The following is a 27,591-nucleotide window of genomic DNA, read 5'->3' on the forward strand; positions in this document are numbered from 1 at the left end:
ATGATCCTCATCTATAATAGACCATGTAGTACTGACAGATTTAAGGTAAAAATGATACTCATCCATAAAAGACCATGCAGTTTTGATAGATTTAAGGTGATAATGGTCCGCGTACCAAATAGACCATGTAGTACTGACAGATGTAAGGTGGTAACGATTCTCATCTATAATAGAAAATGTTGTACTGACAGATTTAATGTGATAATGATCCTTGTCTAGAATAGACCATGTTGTACTGACAGATTTAAGGTGTAAATGATACTCATCTATAATAGACCATGCAGTACTGACAGATTTAAGGTGATAATGATCCTCGTACCAAATAGACCATGTAGTACTGACAGATTTAAGGTGATATTGATCAGTGCACATTAGAGCTGGGATGCTCAGATAGCCATCTGTCTGCATATACCCATATCAGTCCAATCATTGGGTGGATATTTTGGTTGTTTATATTGTCTATATTTTAACCAAATTCGGGGGGGGGGCGCCTATTATTTTTGGCTTTTGACCCGCTTTTCTTGAATGGGGTTATAAGGTACAATTTAAAATAATGTCACCGATTTTTACTTTATCAAATATTTTTTAGTTGAGTTTTATGTATAAAGTTTGAGTATGTTGACATATATGATATGCAAAGATTCCAGGTTCCTACCCCGTGGTCATTGTTAGGACTTCAAACCATGGGTCACAGTCCAGGTTCTTACCTAAGGATCATGGTGTGGACTTCAACCCCTGAGTCTCAGTTTGTGGTCCTACCTATGGTGTGGACTTCAACCCCTGGGTCACACTCCAGGGTCTTACCCAAGAATCATGGTCTAGTGTGGGGATCATGGAGGAAGGTCTAGTTTGACTTATTATGCTTTAGATGTCCAAGATGTAATTTCCATTTATTGTCATATATGCATTGATGTTGCACAAAGGAGCCAACTCCTACTATATAAACCTATTCATAGGTGTTTTTGTTTAATTTTATTTGTTTGGAGATAGCAGCTAAGCGTCTTTTTTCCAAGGAGACACCAAGGTCACCACCACCATGTAGTCATTGACATCAGGTCAGATATTTAGTTTCCCATGCTTGCTTAATCTGCACCTTTTTCAACTCATTGGGGGTGGGGTGTCCCCCAGTTTTAGGCTGCACAGTGGGCATAAGTCCTCCTGCACGTCCAAGGTTGGCCTTCAAGTCTGTAAGTCTGGATGTGTGGGGCCATCCAGCCATCATCGTCAGTCCAGCCATTCCTGCATGGGGACTTTCTTGTTGAAATTGTCTGGCCAATTAGGATTTATGGTGATTTTATTATCAGACCCATCCATTTAGCTGTACCATTGGCAACATACCCTTACTATGGTGGAGATTTCAGTGAGAAATCTGTCCATCGAGCCAGGGCCTTTGATCAACCAGTACAAGTGATAGCCAGATTGTCTTCTATATTGCCAGCATCCAGGCTGACTATACACCAAGCAAACCAGCTAGCTGTTCTGGCAGTGCTGAACTTCCAGTAATGTTCACTGCTTATACACATAACAGAGATAGGTGAAATTTTCAAAGAAGATGAAATTGAGTCGTTGATGCCACCTTGTACGACTTATCAGAGCTGCAAGCGGACACAGATTGGGACCCGACAATATGTTTCTGTGATGAAGCTTCTTCTTCTTAAAAAAAAACAAACTCAGGTCCAATAATGAAACAGACTGAATTTATCTTAAAGGCCTTAGTGGAGGAAATTCATAGGGTGTTGGCTAATTCATAGGGTGTTGGCTACTTCAGAATGCCCTCCATCCCATACCACTACTCAAGACTATAAAGTTGAAGCATCAGTATTGACCTGCCTACAGCCTACCTGATCTACCTATTCCCTCAGAGTGATTGGGTGATCCATGTAATTTTGGATTTCATTTATCCAACCCCTTCCCTTTCCTCCTCTCCCCTCTTCATGTACCTACCATCAAATCGGGAGAAGTATGCCTTTATAAAACTGGAGATGTGGTTACTCATAAAAAAAATAAGCAGGAGAGACTGTGTAAAGACCACAATCACCAGAATTTTATTCAGGGTTGTCTCTTATTTGGAAGGTGGATAGCAAGTTGAGGCTGATCATCAAAACTGAGTCATCTCAACCAATTCATTTCACCGCCGAAATTCATGATGGAGACAGTGAGGTCAATCCATCTCTCCATCCAATGGAACAAATATGCCACCAGTATTGATCTGACCAATGCATGTTTTCACGTCCATCTCCACCCAGCATCATGAAAATATCTCTATATTACTTACTGCAGTGCGGTTTATCAGTTCAAAGTCCTACCCTTTGTCCTCAACATCAGCCCTTGGGTTTTTCGCCTAGGTTATGGATTGCATCTGCACCTTATTCTGATTGACTTCATCAACAGCAAGGGCAGAGTAACTGGACGACATTCTCCAGAAACATATGGTAAGTTCTATTTTACTCCAAGACAGAAACGATCTTTTCTCATGTTTATATCATCTTGGCTTTCTGGTAAACTGGGAGAAGTCTGACCTCCTTCATCCCAAATATTTGTGTAGCTGGGTATGGAGTTTATGACCAGCCTGAATCTAGTATGGTTTTCTCATGTTTGCATCATCAGGATCATCAGATTCATTTAGTCTGTTTCCAACAGGACTTGGATTTCAGCAAGAGAATTCTTGCAACTCCTTGGATTTTTCATTGTGGCAGTGGCTTTGATTGGTGCCTGGTCGTTCCGTATCCAAGTCGTTTCATACCCAGTGGAAATTGGTCATTTCATACCCAAGGTGCTGGTCATTTCATACCCAAGCTGCTGGTCGTTTCGTACCCAAGGTGCTTGTCGTTTCGCACCAATTAATTTACAAGTGTACAAGTATTTTCATATTTACAGCTCCCTTTTCCTAACTTAAACAAAGCATATCTGGGCAAAAAATTTACCAAACACAGATAATTACAGTAATTGTATTGTTTTCACTGTATAATAGCATCTATGTACAAAATGGAATTAAAAAAATATTCACATTGCCAGCAAGAAGAAAAAAAAAAAAAACGTTGGCCAGGTTTAAATAACTGAATAAGTCCATTATTTTTGTATAGTTCCAATTAACAATTACTTGTCATATTTCTTGGTATTATTTAGTAATGACTAACGTGTCCGATAAATTACAAATGGTTATCCCCTCAAAACAACTATACATTTTGCAATCTTTTGATAATGGGGCTGAATGCAGATACAGTAGTGTCGTTTGTGTAAGTTTCTCTTCTCCAAGACCCAATACTGGTGTTAATTTCAATTTGTGTCGCCTGCTTTTAAAGGTGTTAAACATGGTATATTATACGGGCAACCAAGCCGTTTGGGGGGGGAGGGGGAGACAGCCGATCGCATTGGCATACTTGTGCACATTTTTGCCCACTTTTGTTATCCTCCACATAAATAAGAGAGAGAGAGAGAGAGAGAGATTTAATTTGGCACTGCATTTTACATATATTTACTTTGTTGTTTAAAAACAGATTTAATTATTTAAATAATCGAAGATATGTATGCATGCTTTGATTGAGCCAGTATTGAAACGTATTCAGTACAGCACCTTATGTAATATGGCATATATTTTTCCCAGATTAGAACAGTAAAAATTACCATCCAAAGAATGACTGAAGGAGATGTCTCAGTAAGACGAAAGAATAGCTGAAAAAGGTTTCTTAAATAACAAAAGACTAACAACATTATTCCGAAATGTACATTCTAGAGTTTTATTACATGCATACATGAAGAAAATACAATTACAATATGCATGGTATAATAATGCAGTTAAATTGCCTTGTCATTCAGTTGTCGGGCCGTATATACTGCTGCAACCTTTCAGTAATTTTGAGGAGGAGATGACGCCGTTCTGATACTCTTCCCACACCGAGAATATTCTCGCTTGCATTTGTTGATATTTGACAATTGATTCTTTTTGGCTTAATGATAAATTGAATTCATTGCATATAACTCCAAGTTTGCCATATGCTCTTTATACTAAAATATAAGTGCCTGAGTGAACCAATTTTAAATTCCGAAGATAAAGTTAATCCCCAGTAAACAAGTGAGGTAAATACAATGTTATTGTTAAAGAATTATTGACAGGGAATTTAGTAAAAATTCTCTGAATCTAAATACTGTTGAAAATTATAGACCTATTGAAATTATTTCAAAATAAAACAAAAACAAAAAAAATAATCAAACATGTGAAATTGAATTAAGCTTGAAAGCTTAAACTTACTAGATATCCATGGATTTTAGCATTTGATAACATTTCAATTATGATTCCCGTTAAAGTATACAAAGTCATATTATTATTATTATTATTATTATTTATATGTATATCTATCACAAAGGAAAAAAAAGCAACATAGAAAATACGTATGAAATATCTTTTTATGATATTTGTGGTTACATTTGAAACGACTATATCACTGGGTACGAAACGACCAGCACCTTGGATACGAAACGACTCATTTGGGTATGAAAAGACCAGCACCATGGGTACAAAACGACCATTGTTTTGGGTACGAAACAACTTGGGTACAGAACGACCATGAGCCCTTTGATCCCACTTGGCTGTCTTTTTATGCACCCCTTACAAATGATATTGCTTGCACAATGGCATCCCATTTCAAGTCCCCTCGATCAAACTGTCATGTTCATTCCTGCATCTTTGGTATAACTCACATTGGCTGACCATGGGGATCAGGTTGGAGAAGCCAAAAGCAGAAATAACAGTATGTACCAATGCCTGTACATGGGGTTTTGGTGTGCCTACCTGTTGCAAGACTTCACTAGCAACAAGAGCACATGAGAGGGGGGGCAAGAGAGCTGCCTCTAGACATCCACCTTTTAGAAAAGAAGGCTGTCATCAATGCCTTTCACTTCTGGTAAGATCGACTCTCAGACAAAATGGTCCTCATGATGTCTGACAACTCTATGGTGGTGTCGTACCTCAAAACCAATGGGTATCAAATCACCCAACCTGTGTATTGTGATTTGCAGTTTCTCTGTTGGTGCAATAATCTCCTTATCAACATACAAATCAGACACATTCCTGGCAGATTCAATGTCTTGGCTGACACTCTATCCAGGAAAGGTCAAGTCTTTCACATGGAATGGTCTCTCCTTCAATCGGTTCTTGTTTGCTCTGCACACTTTGGGGGTATCTGATTATCAATCCTTTTGTGATAAGGCGGAATAACAAGCTACCTACCTTTGACTCTCCAGTGTATTCACAGACCCAGCAGCTTGGGCTATAGATACTCAGTGTCAATCAGTTGGGAGGGAGTTGGGGCATTTGCCCCCCACCCGGCAGGTCTTGATACTAAAAATAATCCAAAAATTATGGGATCAGAACCTGAATCTTCTTAAGCAAACAAAGTCATGGAAGATCCATCCCTTGCCAGACCCTCTTCATCTCATTTGGACAGTTTTGTTGGACAAACAATTTAAACCTTCGATTGTGGAGAGAATCTCAAAACCAAGAAGGCCCTACATTCTGAAGGCTTACAAGGGAAAGCGGCATGTTTTCATTGGACTGGTGCCATACCATAACATCATCCATCTGAGTGCCTCAACCCTCAACTGGCCAACATTTCTATCTGGATCTTCAAAGAGAAACAAAGTTGGCCTTAATTAGTATCAAAGGTTACTGCTCCATGATAATGGACACATTCCAGCATCACCATAGACATACTATTGGGCATGATAAAGATCTGTTTCATCTTTTAGCCAAATTTGATCTCATTGGACCAAAATCCTTTACTATTTCTAAAATGGAATATGTCCTGTTTTAATGGCACAGTTTTAATAAATTTGAGCCTTTAGCCCACACTTTGCTAAAATTACTATCACACAAAGCCTTTTTCCTGATAGCGTTAGCTTCAGCATGCAGAGTGAGCAAGCTACATGCCTTTTCTGTCAACCTGAACTATCTTAAGTTCAGATCAAACACTTTGGGGATCCTTCTGACACAACCAGGCTTTGTAGCTAAAAATAGGTTACCATCTGTCGGTAGTCAAAGAGTCATCATTCACTTGGTCTCTTCCATAGACAGGTAGAGAGCAGCGGCCCTGCAAGATCATGTTCATGAACTCAGACACTGCTTTAAATGCAGATAAATGTCATTGCACATGCATGCACATGCTTCTATGGTGAAAGCTGGGAGACAGGATACCACCCACCTAGCTTTGTGGCTGAAATGGGCAATACAGTTGGAATACTCAGTTGTTTCCCATTAGATCAGAGCCGCCATATTACATCTCATGATATTAGAGCGATCTCTGCAAGTCTTGTGTTCAGAGATAATGCTTCAATCTGAGATATAGCAGAAGCTGTTGCCTGGCATGTAGAGTCCACCTTCTTGAGTTTTTATCTCAGAGATTTAGCTTTGCAGAGCCAAACCTTTAATCCAAGATGGAGGTTGGAAGCACAGGATTCCCTGGAAAGATATCCAAGGCGGAGGTTGGAAACACAGCATTCTCTCCTCCTATTACCTATTCTCCTAATGTTATGTGATTGGAGAACACATTTGAAGGAGAAAGCAAATTTTTAAGTAAATTGTGTTTCACAGAGAATACTTAGCAAATAAGCTAGCTTAAGAACCCTCCTAACCACCCCACTAATTGAGAGCATTCTTGTTAGCATATCACTCAAAAAACAAGTGACACATGTGGCAGGGGAGGTAATGGACAAAAGTCGTTGCACTTTGTTTATATGAGATTGACAGAAAATGACGATTTTTTGGGCTGGATTCACAATATTCCAAATGTAATGTGATTGGGTAAATATTCTCAGAGAAAAACTATTTACTTGAAAATTTTCTTTAATTTACAAAATAATGGTTGTATTTAAAGACCACGAATGTAATTATTTAATTGAGTAATGCATTGAATACAAATGTACCACTTTTCAGACATTGAGTAATGGCTTAAATACAAATGTTCCTCTTTTCAGACATTGAAACAAGAGTGCTAAACATTGAGGGACAAAATGTTTTGTTCCAGATTTGGGACACTGCTGGGCAAGAAAGATTTCGCTCTCTTCTGCCACTTTATCTTCGTGGGATAGATGGTGCTGTTTTGGTGTATGATTTAACAAATCCGGTAATGTCTGACATATAATCCATTTTTCACAGAAATTCTACTGTGCATTCAGAACAGTTATACAAAGGTGTAAATGTCTCTAAATGTTTCAGAAATATAGAGCAAAATATTTACTTAAATGCATTGATTCTGGTGATAACTGATGTTGTCATTTTAAATACTTTTCGTATTTGTGCAGGTCCTTAGACAGACATGTAATCCTTGTAGACAAACCTCAGACTGAAGTGTTAAGTCACGTTCATCGTCAAATAATGTATGACATGACTCCAGTTTTCTGATAAAAATATTCCATCAAATTACAAATTATAACCAGTCAATTGCAACACAAGAGTTAATGAATTTTAATAGCAGTATAAAGGAGAATTTTGTTCTACATGTATTTATTTAACTTAATGTGAAAACGACATATTTCATTATCCTGTTATAGTCATTCATTTTCCATCTGCCCTTGTCCATTCTTAAAACATGTTCTGTATTTAACTTTGGTTGTAGAAGGGGAAATACTGCTTTGCTCTGGTCTTTCTATAAATACACAGTCAGTAAATCTATGTGACATTGCAGTCATCTTGAATCTGTTTTAGCACGATAGCATAAAAACTTCAGTACCTCCATACCACATTGCTGGCATCTTGAATCTGTTTTAGCATTACAGCATAAAGACCTCATTACCTCAGTGTTACATTGAAGTCATCCTGAATATCTTTTAGCAGGATAGTATAAAAACCTCAGTACCTCCATGCAATCTTTAATCTGTTTTAGCATAATAGTATAAAATCCTCAGTACCTCAGTTTGTCATTGCATGTGTAGTCCGTATATTAGAGTCATCATTGGTGCATGTGTTGTCTGTATATTAGAGTAATCATTGGTGCATGTATAGTCTTTATATTTTAAAGGAAGTCCAAGTGATTCTTTAGACAGTTTTTTTTTATCACAGACATGTCTCCATAAAGATCACAGACAACATGTCTCCATAAAGAAAGTTAAGATTAGAGAAAAGGATAACAAAGGTAAAATGCAGTATATAGCAATAATAATATTCTCTTTACAGGAAAGTTTTATGAATATTCCCACTTGGATAAGTGAAGTGAGAAAATATGCTTCAGGCAACCCTGTGATGGCACTGGTTGGTAACAAAGTAGACTTGAATGACTACATATTTGTGGCAAGAGAGGTAACTGTCAGTAAAAGCTTATAACATCATTTACATCAGTTCATTAGCAAGTTTTACCAGCAGTGTGATAATAAAGTTGATCAAAGATCAATGTTTTGGTAAGTTTTACCAGCCATGTGTAAAGTTGATCACATAAATGTTTTGGCAAGTTTTACCAGCTGTGTGTAAATAAAGTTGATCACATCATTTACGTCAATGTTTTGGCAAATTTTACCAACCACAAAAGCTTCAGTGTCTTAAAATTTGAGTAGTCATACAAATGATTAAAATAGTAGACTCTTGAATGACAAATATAAAGATGTCCAATATAATTCAGACACAATAAACCACCTCCTTCTCAAAATCAAGCCCTTCTATAAACTGGCACCAGAATAATGTATTCTTGTATCACAGGCCTTTGCTGGCTCAGAGATCAGCAAGATGTAGTCTTTAAGATGAAGGAAAATGGCACAGATAAAAATAAATAAATTTCACGATGATGGACACAGCATTAATGACTCCAGTGAGGTTCTATTCTGTTTCCCTTTTGTTAACAATCCATAGTGGTCAGTGCTACCCACAGGTCTATGTAGTCCTTATATTCCCAGTGTTAGAACAGAGTGCCAACCATTTTGCCATGTAGTCCTTATTTCACCAGTACATAGTACTCAGTGCCAGCTGCTTGGACATGTAGTCCTAATGTCACCAGTCCATAGTGCTCAGTGCCAGCTACTTGGACATGTAGTCCTAATGTCACCAGTCCAAAGTGCTCAGTGCCAGCTGCTTGGATATGTAGTCCTAATTTCAACAGTCCATAGTACTCAGTGCCAGCTGCTTGGACATGTAGTCCTAATGTCACCAGTCCAAAGTGTACAATGGCAACCATTTGGCGATGTAGTCCTTCTGTCCCCATTCTGTTGTACACAGTGCCAACCACAGGGTCATGTAGTCCTTCTGTCCCCATTTTTCATTACACAGTGCCAACCACAGGGTGATGTAATCCTTCTATCCCCATTCTACTGTACAGAGTGCCAACCACAAGGTGATGTAGTCCTTTTATTCCCATTCTGCTGTACACAGTGCCAACCACAGGGTGATGTAGTCTTTCCATCACCAGTCAAGAGTACAAAGTACCAACCACATGGTTATATAGTCTTTCTGTCACTAGTTTATAGTGCTCAGTGGCAGCTACTTTTTGGCCATAAAACCATTCTGTCACCAGCCTGAATGCACAGTGCCACCTACTCAGTTATGTAGTCCTTCTGTCACCAATGCAATGTACAAGGTAAAGTGCCAACCACTTGGCCATATAAAAATTGCATCTGTAATCCATAGTGTTTAGTCTCAAACACTTGGTTATGTAGTCCATAGAGCTCAGTGTCAGGTAACAGGCAGCATAGTCATGTGTCTATTGTCTGATGTACATAGTGCCAGCCACTTTATCATATTGTAATTGTTTCACCAGTCCATAGGACTTGGTGCCAAATACTTGGCTTGGATTCACATGGCAATGTAGTCTTTCTATTGCCAGTCCATAAAACACAATGCAAACCACTTTCCATGCAGTCCTTCTGTCACGAATCCATAATACACATTGCAAACCACTTTTCCATGTAGTCTTTCTGTCACCAGTCCATAGCACACATTGCAAACCACTTTTCCATATAGTTCTTCTGTCACTAGTCTGTATTACACATTGCAAGCCACGTGTCCATGTAGTTCTTCTGTCACCAATCCACAGTATGCATTGCAAACCACTTGTCCATGTAGTCCTTCTGTCACCAATCCATAATACACATTGCAAACCACTTTTCCATGTAGTCCTTCTGTCACCAGTTAATAGTAGACATTGCAAACCACTTTTCCATGTAGTCCTTATGTCACTAGTCTGTATTACACATTGCAAGCCACGTGTCTATGTAGTTCTTCTGCAACCAGTCCAGAGTATGCATTGCAAACCACTTGTCCATGTAGTCCTTCTTTAACTAGTCCATAGTATGCATTACAAACCACTTGGTCATGTAGTCCTTCTGTCACCAATCCATAGTATGCATTGCAAACCACTTGTCCATGTAGTACTTCTGTCACTAGTCTGTATCACACATTGCAAGCCACGTGTCCATGTAGTTCTTCTGCAACCAGTCCATAGTATGCATTGCAAACCACTTGTCCATGTAGTACTTCTGTCACTAGTCTGTATCACACATTGCAAGCCACGTGTCCATGTAGTTCTTCTGCAACCAGTCCATAGTATGCATTGCAAACCACTTGTCCATGTAGTACTTCTGTCACTAGTCTGTATCACACATTGCAAGCCACGTGTCCATGTAGTTCTTCTGCAACCAGTCCATAGTATGCATTGCAAACCACTTGTCCATGTAGTACTTCTGTCACTAGTCTGTATCACACATTGCAAGCCACGTGTCCATGAAGTTCTTCTGCAACCAGTCCATAGTATGCATTGCTAACCACGTGTCCATGTAGTACTTCTGTCACTAGTCTGTATCACACATTGCAAGCCACATGTCCATGTAGTTCTTCTGCAACCAGTCCATAGTATGCATTGCAAACCACTTGTCCATGTAGTACTTCTGTCACTAGTCTGTATCACACATTGCAAACCACTTGTCCATGTAGTCCTTCTGTCACCAATCCATAGTATGCATTGCAAACCACTTGTCCATGTAGTACTTCTGTCACTAGTCTGTATCACACATTGCAAGCTACGTGTCCAAGTAGTTCTTCTGCAACCAGTCCATAGTATGCATTGCAAACCACTTGTCCATGTAGTACTTCTGTCACTAGTCTGTATCACACATTGCAAACCACTTGTCCATGTAGTCCTTCTGTCACCAGTCCATAGTATGCATTGCAAACCACTTGTCCATGTAGTACTTCTGTCACCAGTCCATATTGCATTACAGTCTTATTTATCACACATTTACAAATGAGAACAATTTCTCAAAGTGACATTCATAGATTGAATCAAAAGTTGTAGATAAAGGAAGGGAGTTCAGAGGTGGCTGTGTGCTTCAGTCAGACCGCCTTTTCTAGTTAAAACATTACACTTTGCTTGTTTGTTGTTGAACATTACATCAACACATGAGATGGTATTGAGTGCCAAGGCAACCACTGAAAGTAAAGTGCCTTGCCCAGACATAACACATCTTCATGCCAACTGCCAAGCCACTGCGGCTCCCAATACACTTTCAAAAGGTAAAAGATGTAAAATGAATAATCCCTTTTCAAATCAAATCCACATTGAAATCTTGATCCACCACTGACAGTCAACTTTATCCGACTTTATTAATGGCAGTGTTTTGTCTCAAATAAATGAAATTAGACTGTATTAACTTCTCACTATCAATTTGATGTTGAGTGGTGCAGCAACCATAGGAATGACCTTACCAACTCCAGGTGGCATTCTTATAGGCACTGCTGCCAGTTGATGGATTGCTAGGGGTAGGGTACAGTACAGTAGGAATGACCTTACCAACTCCAGGTGGCATTCTTATAGGCACTGCTGCCAGTTGATGAATTGCCATGGGTAGGGTACAGTACAATATCATAGGAATGACCTTACCAACTCCAGGTGGCATTCATATAGGCACTGCTGCCAGTTGATGAATTGCCATGAGTAGGGTACAGTACAATGTCATAGGAATGACCTTACCAACTCTGGTTGGTATACTTATAGGCACTGCTGCCAATTGATAGATTGCCAGGGATAGGGTACAGTACATTAGGAATGACCTTACCAGCTCCATCTGGTATACTTATAGACACTGATGCCAGTTGATGGATTGCCAGGGGTAAGGTACAGTACCATAGGAATGACCTTACCAGCTCTAGGTGCTATACTTATAGGCATTGCTGCCAGTTGATGGATTGCAGGGGTAATGTACAATATCATAGGAATGACCTTATTAGCTCTGGGTGGTATTCTTATAGGCAAGGCTACCAGTTTATGAATTGCCATGGATAGGGTACAGTACAGTATCAGAGAATGACCTTACCAGCTCGGGGTGGCATACTTGTAGACACTGCTGCCAGTTAATGGATTGTCAGGAGTAAGGTACTATACCAGCTCAGGGTGGCATACTTGTAGACACTGCTGCCAGTTAATGGATTGTCAGGAGTAAGGTACAATACCAGCTCTGGGTGGTATACTTATAGACACTGCTGCTAGTTCATGGATTGCCAGGGATAAGTACTGTATCATAAGAATGACCTTACCAGCTCCAAGCGGTATACTTATAGGCACTGGTGTCTGTTGATAGATTGCCAGGGGTAAGGTACAGTACAATACCAGTGATGATTCAAACAGCTATTCAGAAAAGACTGTTTATATCTTAGGTATTGTTAATAGAACTTTAGTTTGACATATTTTGGTGTATGACTTATGCTGTCATATGGGTTCTATAGTATACAGCTTGGCATTACTTAAGATACACACCTATAAAAAAAACCCTGCTATAGTCTGAATATAGTACCTTCCCATTTGTTTTGAACTCCCTACTGATTTAAAAAATGAAAAGCACAAGTTAGATAAAAACGTGCAGAACTTGGTTCATTCATTGACTTATAATATCAAACCTGATTATGACCAGGGGGCCCTAACAGCCATTTTGGTTTGCTATGTGCTTAGATCATGTTAGTTTACACAAGTATAATAAGTAAAGAAATTTTAGCCACAATACATGAAAGTAGCATAGAGGTATTCTAACATTATCTCCTTTGTTGTGCATGTTCACCGTACATCAGGCACATAATCTGCATAGCCCCACCCATTTCATTTCATTCTAAAAGTTTCAATATATATAAATGGTCACTATGTGAAAAAAGATTTTACAGGGCCATGCCAATTCAAGCTTGTTAGGCACATCAAGCTTTTAGCCACATCAAGCTTTTAGCCACATCAGCTTTTAGCCACATCAAGATTTTAGCCACATCAACTCTCATTTGCCTTTGATACTCTTTTTTTTCAGGATGGGGAAAAACTTGCATCTGATCAAGGAATGATTTTCATTGAGACATCTGCAAAAACTGGACATAACGTACACCAGGCATTTTTTGAAGTGGGTAAGTACTTGGTTTTCACCTTTGTTTTATACTTATTATGTAATTACCTCAGTACAGGTATAACCTTAAATTTACTATGTAATTAGGTCAATAAACTTATCACCTCTATGCCTGTAGCTTAGTCAACATAATGTTAAGATTTTTGAGTTAAAATGTTTGAAGTCAAATAACATATTTTATACTTCTATACACAAGTCAGACATTGTTTTGCAGATCTCATGTTTTTATGAGGAAAACCCCGCCATATTAATAAAAAGCAGCAACAGCTGGAAAAATATTAAACCCTAATTAAATAGTATATTAAGAAGTAATTTCTCGAATTAAAAGTGGTCTTTACCTGAGTTACAGATTTTACTTGAGAACTCTAATAAATTTTTAATTTTCCAATATGTGTACACTTTATAAAATAGAAAAATTGACAATAGATCTTCATATTTTCACTTCTGTCCGGTTCATCTCAGTATCTACTACAAAAACTTCAAAAAGTTAAAAACAGCTGCTCTCATTATCCTTAGAGTACAAAGAACTGAGCACCCCTGTTCTGTAGCTTTTACTGGCCACCTATTCAATCCAGAATCAAACACTGCCATCTCACCTCTGTCTGCATGGGTTCGAGTCTCAGGCTCGGCTAGCAGGGGTACATGGGAAAGCCTGCCAGTAGCTTCTCGTAGGTCAGTGTTTCTTCCCTGGGTTTTCCAGGGTTCTTCCTCCACCAGTTATACTGGCTGCCATGTATAGCCTATCTTGTGCTGAAAAATGGTGTTAAACCCTAGAACAACAACAACAACAAAATCTGTTCATTATGCTACATTTCATTGACTGGCTCCAGTGCAATATACATATCTGACCTCACCCATATATATATCCCATCTAGAAACTTGTGCTCCTCTTCTGACACTTGTATTCTGATTGTTCTGTCAAAATGAAGCCATTAATTCTTTTGTATACCAGGGCCCAGCTGCATAGAATGAATTGCCTATGGATCTTAGAAACAAAGACACTGTGATCTCATTTAGGAGTTCTCTTAAAACTCACCTAGTTTGACAACAGGAACAGACATAAAGACTTTAAAATGTTTTATTCCTAATTATTTTCAGCATGTTTTTGTTTTATAATTTCATGGTGTTTGTTTATGTAATCTTGTTGTTGAATATGTTTTTATGTGTTATCTAATATTGTAAAGTGCTTAGAGCTTCCAAAGATTAGGTGCTATAATAAGTCCACATTATTATTATTATTATTATTATTATTATTATTATTCATTATTATTATTATTATTATTATCTTCTGTATACATATTAAATGTTTTTGCTTTGGAAACTTGAAGTTTTCTGCTCTTTTTTTTCCTCAGTGCCTGTCCATATATTTATTTACTAAATATAATTGTTCCCTTGGGTTTGAGGAAAGATTTTCAACATTAATTATCATAATTGGTTTCTTTAAAGTCAGGTTTTCTTGGAAAACCAAATAGTGATCAATAGGTGATTTTGTAACTTAGCTGTAAAAGTGTCATGCAATTTGGACAAAACACCAATGAACTAAAATTGTATGTTTATGTAGCAGAAGCTTAATATGTACAGGGCTTGGAGAATCTCTATGAAAAGAGATCCCTTTACACCGGTATATGCCAATTTTTACTTGTAAAATTCGTACCTGTATCCGAATAAATGAGACTGTCAGTATTAATGTGCCAACAAACTGTAAAATATGTTTTATGTCTTGAAAGTGAACATCAAAGTGTGTCAGAAGCCAACCTGTTCTTTTCATACAATTGTAGTATGATATCCCAGCTGACTAATCAGTGATTGGTATCAACAACATCAGCATCAGAGGAAGAGTCGGCTTATCTCCATGACAACAGATGCATGCGGTGTAGTGGTATAAACATATGGTAAATTCTTCCTCCCTGGTCTGTTAAAGCAGACAACTTACAGTTAGGGCCATAGTTCTCATGGGTGTCAGATTGCTGACTCATGGTATCAGATTGCTGACTCATGGTATCAGATTGCTGACTCATGGTATCAGATTGCCGACTCGTGGTATCCGATTTCTGACTTGTGGTATCAGATTGTTGCAGTAGCTTAATAAGTGTGGGAACTTAGAGGCCAGTTTCATCATTTGTAGTTGCTCTCAAAACAATACCTGAATATATCAAAGATAATAATCTTTAAAAGTGAAATCAAAACAAAAGTTTTTAATTGTCTGTGGATTAAGTTGGTTACTGACAGTGACAATTATGGCATAGGATTACACTGCTATTTTGGTGTTGATTTGTCACATTGTCCATTGCCACCACAGCTCCTGTAAAGGTCTGAAGCTCATTCATTTAATGTTCTTTCTACCTCCTTTATTCAAACGTTCAACCATACATTGATGAGATTGTCTAAGTAGCATTTGTACCAGTAAAATTTGTACTGACTTTTTCTGTCCTTGCCAGTACAAACTCTGGTAGCTGCATATCCCATAAGAGAATCTTCCTAAAGTGCAATCCCCTAGATAAGCAAGCATGACAAATTTTTACTTGCCCAAAATAAACCTTTACAACAGATGTTATAAAAAAATTGCTTGTGCAATGGTTGTTTTTATAACTCATGACCCTTCAAAACTCCAGTTGCAAATAATTTTAATTTCAAACCAGTCTCCTTTCTCTTTGTTAAGTATTTATTAGTATTGAAATGTGACAACAAATTGCTTAGACCTGAGTAAAACAAATGTAAAATAAATGTATGATTGAAAGGATGGAATTTCGTAGGAATAGTCAGCAATATTTTCAACACATCATCCTTTTCATTAAAGTTAAACACTGGTTAGCCAAGAATCAGTCATTGAAAACTTCACCCAACTGCAAGAAATTTTAAGTCAAGATTTTGAGATGGGAGAGTGAATGTTCTGATCTGCCCCAATGGGCTTCTAATTTGATGATTATGCTGTGTGGGGAGGACAAAATACCATTAGATTAATATTTACACTTTGCAGGCTGGGTAGTCCAAGATGCTGGCATCTCATCTCAATCCATGTTGGTTTGAGTCCCAACTCAGCCAACATGAGTATATGAGAAAGTTTGTCAGGCGCTTCACATGTTCTTCCTATGGTCTTACTTCACCAGATATACCAGCTGCCATGTATAGCCTTTCATATGCTGAAAAATGGTATATAATCCCACAAAACCAAACCAGTAATTTGTTCCAGGTTTATATTTAGTGTTTCAGCTCACCGTTCTATTTAACAAAACAAGATAGAGCCATTGCCCTACTTCTGGAATACATTGTTCATATGTAATGTGCATTTCAATGATTCCTTCAACTTCTCAAAAACCACTTGAGCAGTTTCAATCAAGTGAAGGAATTAATATCCTAGAATTGATGGTTTCAGTTTTCAATGAATGGCCAAGCTCTAACATAAAACATGGCTCCCAGTATGTGTAAATTAAAAGCACTTAAATATCATTCTCAATATAAACAAACAAATCAAATGGAACTTGCCAAAATATATACAAAGCAGACAGTTATGAAGGCCTTTCAGGTTTTACATATGATGCTGATCTGCCATTAAATATGGTCACCGTATCTGAAAATAGGTAAGTCCAACGGTTCAATAGATATCAGTTGAATTCATCATAAGCATTCTGGCATAAAGATAACACATCATTATGGCATAAAGACCTTATAATTCTGGCATAAAAGCCGTGGCATTCTGGCATAAAGACCACGGCATTCTAGCATAAAGACCTTACCATTCTGGCATAAAGGCCATAGCATTCCAGCATAAAGACCATGCCATTCTGGCATAAAGCCCTTAGTATTCTGGCATAAAGACCATACCATTCTAGCATAAAGACCTTACCATTCTGGCATGAATACCATAGTATCCTAGCATAAAGTCCATAGCATTCTAGCATAAAGACCATGCCATTCTGGCATAAAGCCCTTAGCATTCTGACATAAAGACCATATCATTCTAGCATAAAGACCTTACCATTCTGGCATAAAGACCATAGCATTCTAGCAGTAAGACCATGCCATTCTGGCATAAAGATCTTAGCATTCTGGTATGAAGACCATAGCATTCTGGCATAAAGACCATATCATTCATGCATAAAGCCCTTAGCATTCTGACGTAAAGACCATATCATTCTAGCATAAAGACAGTGCCATTCTGGCATAAAGCCCTTAGCATTCTGGCATAAAGACCATATCATTCTAGCATAAAGACCTTACCATTCTGGCATAAAGACTGTAGCATTCTAGCATAAAGACCATGCCATTCTGGCATAAATACCATAACATTCTAGTATAAAGACCTTACCATTATGCATAAAGACCATATCATTTGTGCATAAAGACCATGCCATTCTGGCATAAAGCCCTTAGCATTCTGGCATAAAGACCATATCATTTTAATATAAAGACCTTACCATTCTGGCATAAAGAGCATAGCATTCTAGCATAAAGACCTTAGCATTCTGGTATAAAGATCTTAATAGCGTTCTGGCATGAAGACCATATCATTCTAGCATAAAGACCTTACCATTCTGGCATAAAGATCTTAGCATTCTAGCATAAAGACCATATCATTCTAGCATGAAGACCATACCATTCTGGAATAAAGATCTTAGCATTCTGGCATGAAGACCATAGCATTCTAGCATAAAGACAATGCCATTCTGGCATAAAGATCTTAGCATTCTAGCATAAAGAGCATAACATTCTAGCATAAAGACCTTAGCATTCTGGTATAAAGATCTTAATAGTGTTCTGGCATGAAGACCATATCATTCTAGCATAAAGACCATACCATTCTGGAATAAAGATCTTAGCATTCTAGCATAAAGACAATGCCATTCTGGCATAAAGATCTTAGCATTCTGGCATAAAGACCATAGCATTCTCTCATAAAGATCATAGCATTCTGGTATAAAGACCTTTAAAGTTCAATTAAAAGTCACTTTTACTAAAAATGGAAAAACATACCTACAACATCTTCGCAAAAGCCACTAGACAAGAGTTTGTGAGTCTGGTTTTGAGGCCTTCCACTAAACAGAGTTTGTGAGCCTGGCTTTGAGGCCTTCCACTAGACAGTTCATGAGTTGGGCTTTGAGGCCTTCCAATGCTATGCAAATGATGGCAGTTCCCAGTACCATACTGCCATTTTTACAAAACAGAAATTTTTAAAAATCTTTGAGCAACTGTTAAACAGAATTTGAAGCAAGAGATGCTGATCTGCCATTTGCTATGGATGCCATTTCTGAAAAATACCTGCAGAAAGCATTAAATTAGGAACTTATAAAGAAACACAATAGATTTGGACCAAATTGGGCATTAGGTTGCTTTGTTTACATCATCCGGACGAGTAACTTCAGGTCCACTTGAGCATCTTGTATGTTGTTTTCTTCTTCTTCTGTTTTAGAAATCTATATCTTTTTTCTTAGGTAAGGAAGTTTTGAAAAGAAAGAATAATGGTCCAGGTCCAGCGGAATTTGTCGACCATGTCAGGGTTGATGATAACGAGAACAGCAAGAAGCGACAAGGATGCTGCTCATGACTAATATTACAACCTGTTTCTTGAATGGAGTTATGCAGTCCCATCTATCACAAAGCCTCAAGAATGTTTAAATTTTACTAAATGTTTAATTGGAGCATATCATCGACATAAAGCTTTTGCAAACCATGGATGGAGAAAAACATAAATTTTGGTGTTAGCTTTATCCTATCACAAAAGCAGAGTGTGCTTGCATGCTACACAAGGTAAAGACATACATAATGATTCCAGAGTGTGGTTGCTCTATTCCGTTAGAAGAGATTCTCAACAGATGCTTACATGATTTCAAAATCAAATCTAAGATTAAATAACCAGTCAGTCTGCTTAACTCGTCACTTACACTTAATGTACTTTGTAAAATGACACTAATGAAACATTGAGTACCAATAATCAAACCTGGTTACAAAGTTCAATAACAGTTACTATCCGTCTGGTTAGGCGTCGGCATTAATAAAACATTGTTTTAAAAAAAGCATTTTTATTTTATTTATATTTAAACCTTCTGTTTCAGTTTCTCAAGAATAACAATTTGCTTTAATATTCAGCATTTAAAGAAAATAAAATATATAGTTTTATTTTGTAAGCCAGAAGAAAAAAATTTGGCCACTAGAGTCTTGGTTTATTCCAGTGTCTGTGTGTATGTGTCTGTGTGTGTGTGTCCCTTTATGAGTTAATGAGGTTAATGGGGAAATTTTACTACAAAGCCGAACAATATAAGGATTACCACATGTGATCAGTACTTATTTCTTTTAATTGTTCTTATATATTTTTTCTTATTGTTTTGTAAAAGAACTTTTAATTATATGTAGAGTACGTTTTATAAATGATGAAGGGTTGGTAACTGCCTAGACAATGACAGTACTAATTATGTTAATTAAGTGTCCACATACATGTATAAGTTTATCTTAATTTTTATTTTTCATTTGATCATGGTTAGTAACTGAAAATTATATTAAATGCACCTACAGATGAATTAATGTTTGGACTGAGTTTGAGCAGCACCAGGCACTAATGATGTTTGCATTGAGTAAATAAATGATGTTAGCTCTTTGTAAATATGCTATTGCCTTTATAATTTAAAAACTTGGATTGGCATAAGAATTCTCCAGACACAGAAATAGCAAAAATACATAAGGCAGAGAACATTGGTGAAGCCTGTGTTTCAAGAAAGTAATGAAAATATTCCTTGATTTGTGCTAGAAAAAGCAAATTAAATATTTCCTTTTAATGGATTTTTATATATTCTTCCTTTTTCTTTAGTTTTTTACATAAACTTAACATTCCTTACTCTTAGAATATTACTATTATCATTTTCACACTGTTACCATTACCATTTCTTACACTGTTATCATTACCATTTCTTACACTGTTACCATTACCATTTCTTACACTGTTATCATTACCATTTCTTACACTGTTACCATTACCATTTCTTACACTGTTACCACATTGTTATCATTACCATTTCTTACAATGTTATCATTACCATTTCTTACACTGTTACCACATTGTTATCATTACCATTTCTTACACCTTTACCACATTGTTATCATTACCATTTCTTACACTGTTACCACATTGTTATCATTACCATTTCTTACAATGTTATCATTACCATTTCTTACACTGTTACCACATTGTTATCATTACCATTTCTTACACTTTTACCACATTGTTATCATTACCATTTCTTACACTGTTACCACATTGTTATCATTACCATTTCTTACACCTTTACCATTACCATTTCTTGCACTGTTACCATTACATTTCTTATACTTTTGTATGTGTCACAACCCTTATCCTGAACCAATATTGCAATAATGTACCTCTCAATAATAATTCTTTATTTGGGACTATGTTTGCTTTCCAAAAAGTTCAACTGTTGGCAAGTTTCAAACAGGAAACAGAATCTACTGGATAAGCCAAATGAGATATATAAAAAAATTATTTTCTATCCCTCCTGTCATATCTATGGATGGAGCTTTTAGTGATATTTATTTCTTCCCATGCCATCCAAGCCTGTCTCATCCCATCTTCCCATGCCCTCCAGGACGTCTTATCCCATTGTCCCATGCCCACCAGGTCTGGCTCATCCCATTGTCCCATGCCCACCAGGCCTGTCTCATCAGCAGATTTTATTTTCACTCTCTAACTTTTTGGTTGGGCTTCATCAATTGAAACCAAAAATGTAGTATCATGCATCTAACAAAAAACACTTAGATTCATTTTTTCTCTCATCTTTCTCCGATGTTTTATTGATTTTTATCAATGCAAGTATTTTAATTTATGCTGATATTAATAATGAAATATTCAATATTAGGTATGTGTATATACCCATGCTTGTACATAATACTAACTAAATGATATTATTTTGTTCATTTTTATGCACACAGACTGTTTTTATTTGCAATATTTATAGATTTTTGGTGAGACGTATGAGAGTATATGATATAATCACTTTACCATGAAGAGCCACTGTCATCAAAAAGTTCTGAATATTAGTGCACAAAGCTATTTAGTTGTAAATATTGCATCAGTACATCGTATCAAAGTATTCTGTGTGCATTTGGACACTCCTTCTCTGTCTGATTATCCCATTATTAAATGATGTTTTGTATTCACATTCTGGTGTCTTCACACACTACAAAACTAACTCTCAGCAAATCTTTAGTAAAGAAATTCAGCAAACAAACAAATATTTTGGAGGCTGTGAATATTCAGAAAGTATATCATGATGGCTGATATAAGATCTGGTGGATACCTCAGGTACTTTGGAGATGGATGATACATTAGTGCCACAACTTTTGACAACACTTTGGGGACTTACAAATGTCCATTGTCAACAGCAGAGCCAAACACATTGTAACTGAATGCATTACAAAAATATTGCATATACGTTATTCATCTAATTTCAAGTGATTTGTAGTTTCTTTAGTTTTATCCAATCAAAACTTTAATATTTCCTCTTGAGTCAGGCCCCCCACCAAAAAGAGGGAAATCCTTGTTTCTTTGCCTGTGTCACTATCCCTATTCACTCTTTTCATAGTTGTAGTTTGTCTATTTCACCCCAAATCTGTGTGTGTGACAAGCTGTCAATAGAACCCAGCTTGCACAAACCTTTCTGAGCTTCATGATTCTTCAGTATGTTTATAAAAAAGTAATGAATTAATGCCCATGATTATAGAAATTGTCCACTGTGTACTGAGCATTTTGTGTAATAGCTCACTTCACAGCAGTCACTTCATGCTCGGCAGACATAGGCAGTGGTCTTTCAGAACATGGATGATCTTTCATGGAATCACAACCATCATTTAACCAAAGAAATCATCTCAAAATTATAAGATATGACAGAGAATCACATCTATAAACTTGGTTCAAATTGGCCTTGATATCAGTCAGAGAATACCATAATTATAGGTTACTGCATTTGTATGGGAAAATATGAATGAGTTTTTTGGATAGAATACTGCACGACCTTGGGAGTGCAGTATATCCATCTGACAAAACAAGTTCATATTTTCCCATACAAATGCAGTAACCTTTTTATTATATGCTCATTTTCTTATTCTACCTAAGACATAATTATGTAAACAAAATACACTACAAGAAACAATGAAAATGAATGTATGCCCTATTCCAGACTATATACACAAGAGCAGATTCATCATTACACAACAAAAATATTATTAATGTGCACATACTCCGCCCATATAAATTTGAACTTGTCGTGCACTAGACATAAGTTTCGAAAGAAAATGGCTTTTTTTTCTACTTGAAATTTGGAGTCATATTGTGTATGAATGCGCATTGCAACAAGTTTTCCATTTCATCAGGAATGAATAGATTTTGGTATTTTTGTCATTTCTATTAAATTTTGTGATTATGGACTGGATTCATCTGTGAAAATTGTACATGAAGTACATTGGATAGAAGCAGTGTGGGAGAAGCGTGTTTACATCTGCAAGTGTATTTGTTCTGTCATTGACTATCTGAAATCATAATGTGGGAAAAATATGAAGTGTTTCAATTGCAATTATCAAAAAGACGCTATTGAATTTAATGTTTATTTCATTTTGAGTGCAGTAAGGAGGATGTAATTGCACTTGGAATACAGTCGAAATTACAGTACAATTTCAAAATGTTTAATCAAGCTTGAGAACTCATGACATGGCTCATATAATTCGGATTTGCAGAACTAAGTACATTTTGAGAAAGTTCAGAATGTAAAACTGTAAGTATATTTTTTGCCATTCTTATTACCTGCTAAAGGAGACAGTTTGTGCCTTTATGACTTGCATGTTATTTGTAGGTACCAAGCAATTTTATGAAATCGCATCTGTCGCCAAAATCTGAAACAGTGTTTATCAAAAAAGTTAACGCAGAATGTAGCAAGGCAGCTGGTATGTGGCAGTCCACTAAACATCTGCTTTAGTTCATTCAGAAACAAATTTAATCAATCAAAACTTAAAGCATCTGTTACACGAGAGTACATGATTTGTTTACAAAGTAGTTCCTAATACACTATTGGGCACACGTGTCCTGCACGTGAGTGCAATATCATAAAATACTAACTATTCTGACAATGTAAAGTTAACGGAGAAAAAAAATGAGCATATAATAATACCAGGATCTTACAGTAAGTTTTTTGCTTATTAATAGGCAGAGTTCATTTACCTGTATTATATAATATGCATATGTCTGCAGGTGTTTGGCATGGAATACATGCAGCTGTAGAACTTTTTATAGAAAGTAATCTTGTCTATCAATTAAATTTATTGACAAGTTCAAAGAAACAAAAAGTAATAACAAAATATTCAGAACTTTTCAAGTATGTAGATATTATGTTTTGCTCTTCATGTGTATGAACAATAACTGCTACCAGACAGGCAAATAACATAGTATTTTGCAAATTCACTATTTTTCGTGGGCTGCTCATTTCTCATCTACATCATGGTTGCTACAAACCATGAATATAAAACTACATCAGAACTGATCCATCAGTGAAAGAATCAGGCCACAATCACCATTGACCATTCACAAACTTGAATATGAAAACAAAATTAAAATGAAAAAAAAGTTCTCCATGAAAATAGATGAATTCGTAGTTCTTAGTTGTTATATTGTTTCATAGTGTACACAGATGTCCTTGTGAGTACTGGGACTAATTTTTGTGAGTACTATATTTTGTGCAGAGAAAAGAATTCACCTACAAATTTTGTGAAAATATAAAATGTTTTACATATATGTAATCTTTTATAGTTTACTCATGTACATTACCAGTTATTTTATTTATTTGTACACAAAAACAAGTGTAAATGCCAACATTGTTTGTCAGAATGTAAATGTAAGTAGCACTTCAACTAGGATTTTCTATTGAATCTTGTACTATTCAGCTAGGATTTTCTATTGAATCTTGTACTATTCAACTAGGATTTTCTATTGAATCTTGTACTATTCAGCTAGGATTTTCTATTGAATCTTGTACTATTCAGCTAGGATTTTCTATTGAATCTTGTACTATTCAACTAGAATTTTCTATTGAATCTTCTAATATCAGGTGAGTTGCATCCCTTTCCATTAGGAGTTCCCTTCACATATTAAGTACACATGTTCCGAAACAAAAAAATTAAAAAACTTGAAAGCTTAATTCATTTATGTCAATGTTGCTTGACTGCATCATTGCATGATTTCTGAGAAAACTATTTCAGTGACATAACAATACTTAAATGTGATTTATTTAATGGGAACAGGGACTTCAAGTGTATAATGGGAAGTATACAAGTACTTCCAGTGTAATGGGAATTATACAGGGACTTCCACTGTAAAGAGTGAAGTGTGAGTTAGGATTTTAATGCCAAAATTTAATCAAAAGAAATCTGAAGTGCAGGCTGAGTGCTGACATTATTGATGAACTTGTGAGAATAAATATTGTTGGTGCTGATAAAAAGACCCTGAGCTGATGCCATCAGTCAGAAAGTGGAAGGGATATCAAAATACACATCTGTCAACAAAATAAGTATGCAAATAATTGCCATAAGATTAAACTCAGGAATATTTATAGCATGTACAGTATACTGTATTCTTTGTTGACAGTTGTCTATTTGGCATAATGCCTATTATGCTTTAAAAACCATTTATATTTGGCATAAAAAATGTTAGTACTTTAAATGTCATTTCAATTGAGCATATAAAATATAAGTACTTTACATGCCATTTATATTAGGCATTACAAATGTAAGTACTTTACATGGCTTTTATATTTGGCATAACAAATGTTAGTACTTTACATTCCATTTATATTAAGTATAACAAATGTTAGTACTTTACATGCCATTTATATTAGGCATTACAAATGTTAGTACTTTACATTCCATTTATATTATGCATTACAAATGTTAGTACTTTACATGCCATTTATATTAGGAATTACAAATGTTAGTACTTTACATTCCATTTATATTAGGCATTACAAATGTTAGTACTTTACGTGGCTTTTATATTTGGCATAACAAATGTTAGTACTTTATATGCCATTTATATTTGGCATAACAAATGTTAGTACTTTACATTCCATTTACATTAGGCATAATAAATATTAGTTCTTTACATGCCATTTATATTAGGCATTACAAATGTAAGTACTTTACATGCCATTTATATTTGGCATTACAAATTTTATACTTTACATGCCATTTATATTAGGTATAACAAATGTTGGTACTTTACATTCCATTTATATCAGGCACAAGAATCTGAGTACATTACTACTTGGGTCCATAACAGTATTGTGTTTTCATAGTAATTACAATTTGCCATGATATTATTGTTATTTACTGTTCATTTTTTCCAATAAATTTCATTTTTCTATTCATTCTGTATCCTCCATTCTTACATAAGAAGTTGAATGCACAAAGTTGGAGTCTATAGAAAGATCTTAAAGGCCATAATTTATCCCTGTGGGGCTGGAAATCTACATTTCTTGCATGATCACATGGAGAAAGGTTCCAACAGTCTCAGTAACTGCCGTTTACAGCCCCATCCGCTGTGGCATTAATCTACTCTTCACCCATCCACTGTCAGCATCCTCAGTCTTCAAGACATGTCCTTCCCGTGAGGAAATTAGTTCTGGTTAATGTATCTACGGATTACTCAAATCTCATCTCCACATGGGTTAAAGTCTCAGCTGGGCAAATGTGGGTCTGTGAAAAGCTTGCCAGTAGCTTCCCATGCATCAGTGTTTCTTCTTGGGTCCTTCCTCCACCAAATATACTGGCAGTGAATTATAGCCTGTCTTGTGCTGAAAAATGGGATTAAACCCACAAAAAACAAAACCAGACCTCTTCCATCCTATGTAACCAAGAAGAGGTAAAGTATGCCTGTAGGTAGTATATTTTGTCATAATGTGCACTTCACCAGATGTTTACATATAAATCTAGCAGCTGAGTGGTCTAAGGAACTCACCTGTACACATTATTCATTCATACATCTCACCTGTCTCTGCATAGGTTTGCAAAAGTTCAAGTCTCGGCTCAACCAGCAGGGGTATGTGGGAATGCTGGCCAATAGCTATGCTTGCATAACCTATCATGTGATGAATAATGGTGTTAAACTGAACCTTATATACAATTCTCTGTTGTTTTGAATTTTGTTTATAGTATTTAGTTTAAATCATAAATTCTGTAATCAGTAGTTGCTTTATCTGTAATTGGTTTTCATAATGCTTATGTTTTAGATGAAAGCTATTGATGCATTGTGTTTGACTTCTTTTATCCCCATTTTCCATATTTTATTTCAATTTGATTTTAAGTTTCCTGGTTCTTTTTTTTTCATGTTTTGTGAGCTTTTTTTTTTTCAAATTTATCCAATAATTTTTTCCTCACTCATGTATAAAGACTTAGTTTCTTTCTGGATGGCTCAAAATATTTCTTATATTGATTTTTCTTGTAAATCTCCGGTAAGTTCCCTAATATGTATCCCAACCAGTATGTGTATATATATATATATATATATATATATATATATATATATATATATATATATATATATATATATATATATTACTACCAATGGATCAGTGACTGCTCTGGTCACCTAGTGGTTAGAGCGTCCGCCTCAGATGCGGGAGGTCATGGGTTCGATCCCCGACCGAGTCATACCAAAGAAAAATGGTACTAACAGCTGCCTCACTTGTTGCTCAGCATTAAGAGGTTAGTGTTAGGACTGGTCAGCCTTGTGTCAGGATAATGTGACTGGGTGGGACATCATGCTGTATGTCTGCGACATGATACCCCAGTGATAGGCATCGCTATAAACTGCCACACTGCAGACATCATGGCGATATGACTGAAAAATTGTTAGCAAGGCAGCTGTTAGTAACATTTTTGTTAAGTCTTTGGTATGACTAAGCCGGGGATTGAACCTGTGACCCCCTGCATCCGAGGCAAATGCTCTAACCACTAGGCCACTGGAGCAGTATACATACATACATACATACATACATACATACTGCAAATTTAATATATCATGAATCTGCCACAAATATGCAGTACATGTAGTTCTCATTGGGAACCTGGGGGCCCATGTAGCGGAGTAGTCTAAAGTGCTCACCTTTACAGATCCCTGCCATCTCACCTCAGTCCATGTAGGTTTGAGTCTTGGACTCGGCCATTGAGGGTATGTGACAAAGCTTGACAGTAGCT

At 36.4% G+C, this 27,591-nt stretch overlaps 1 protein-coding gene across 8 annotated transcripts in view; it reads left to right on the forward strand.

Annotated features, from left to right (window-relative positions):
• Positions 1 to 25,763, forward strand: part of LOC149790211 (ras-related protein Rab-8B-like) — a 41,817-nt gene extending 16,054 nt beyond the window's left edge. For 6 of the 8 annotated variants that reach the window (XM_089972220.1, XM_089972223.1, XM_089972222.1 and 3 more), the window contains exons 3-6: positions 6,970 to 7,118; positions 8,168 to 8,290; positions 13,258 to 13,351; positions 18,780 to 25,763. In XM_089972220.1, coding sequence (XP_089828346.1) covers positions 6,970 to 7,118; positions 8,168 to 8,290; positions 13,258 to 13,351; positions 18,780 to 18,892 — 479 coding nt within the window. In that variant the 3' untranslated portion in view covers positions 18,893 to 25,763. Of the gene's footprint in view, positions 1 to 6,969; positions 7,119 to 8,167; positions 8,291 to 13,257; positions 13,352 to 14,302; positions 14,542 to 15,128; positions 15,247 to 18,779 lie in introns of those variants that run through there. The other 2 variants (XM_089972227.1, XM_089972225.1) reach the window with 2 other exon arrangements.
• The last annotated feature ends 1,828 nt before the right edge of the window (positions 25,764 to 27,591 follow it).

The sequence above is a fragment of the Sinohyriopsis cumingii genome, chromosome 10 (assembly GCF_028554795.1).
Source record: "Sinohyriopsis cumingii isolate HCF-2022 chromosome 10, ASM2855479v2, whole genome shotgun sequence".
NCBI classification, from domain to species: domain Eukaryota; kingdom Metazoa; phylum Mollusca; class Bivalvia; order Unionida; family Unionidae; genus Sinohyriopsis; species Sinohyriopsis cumingii.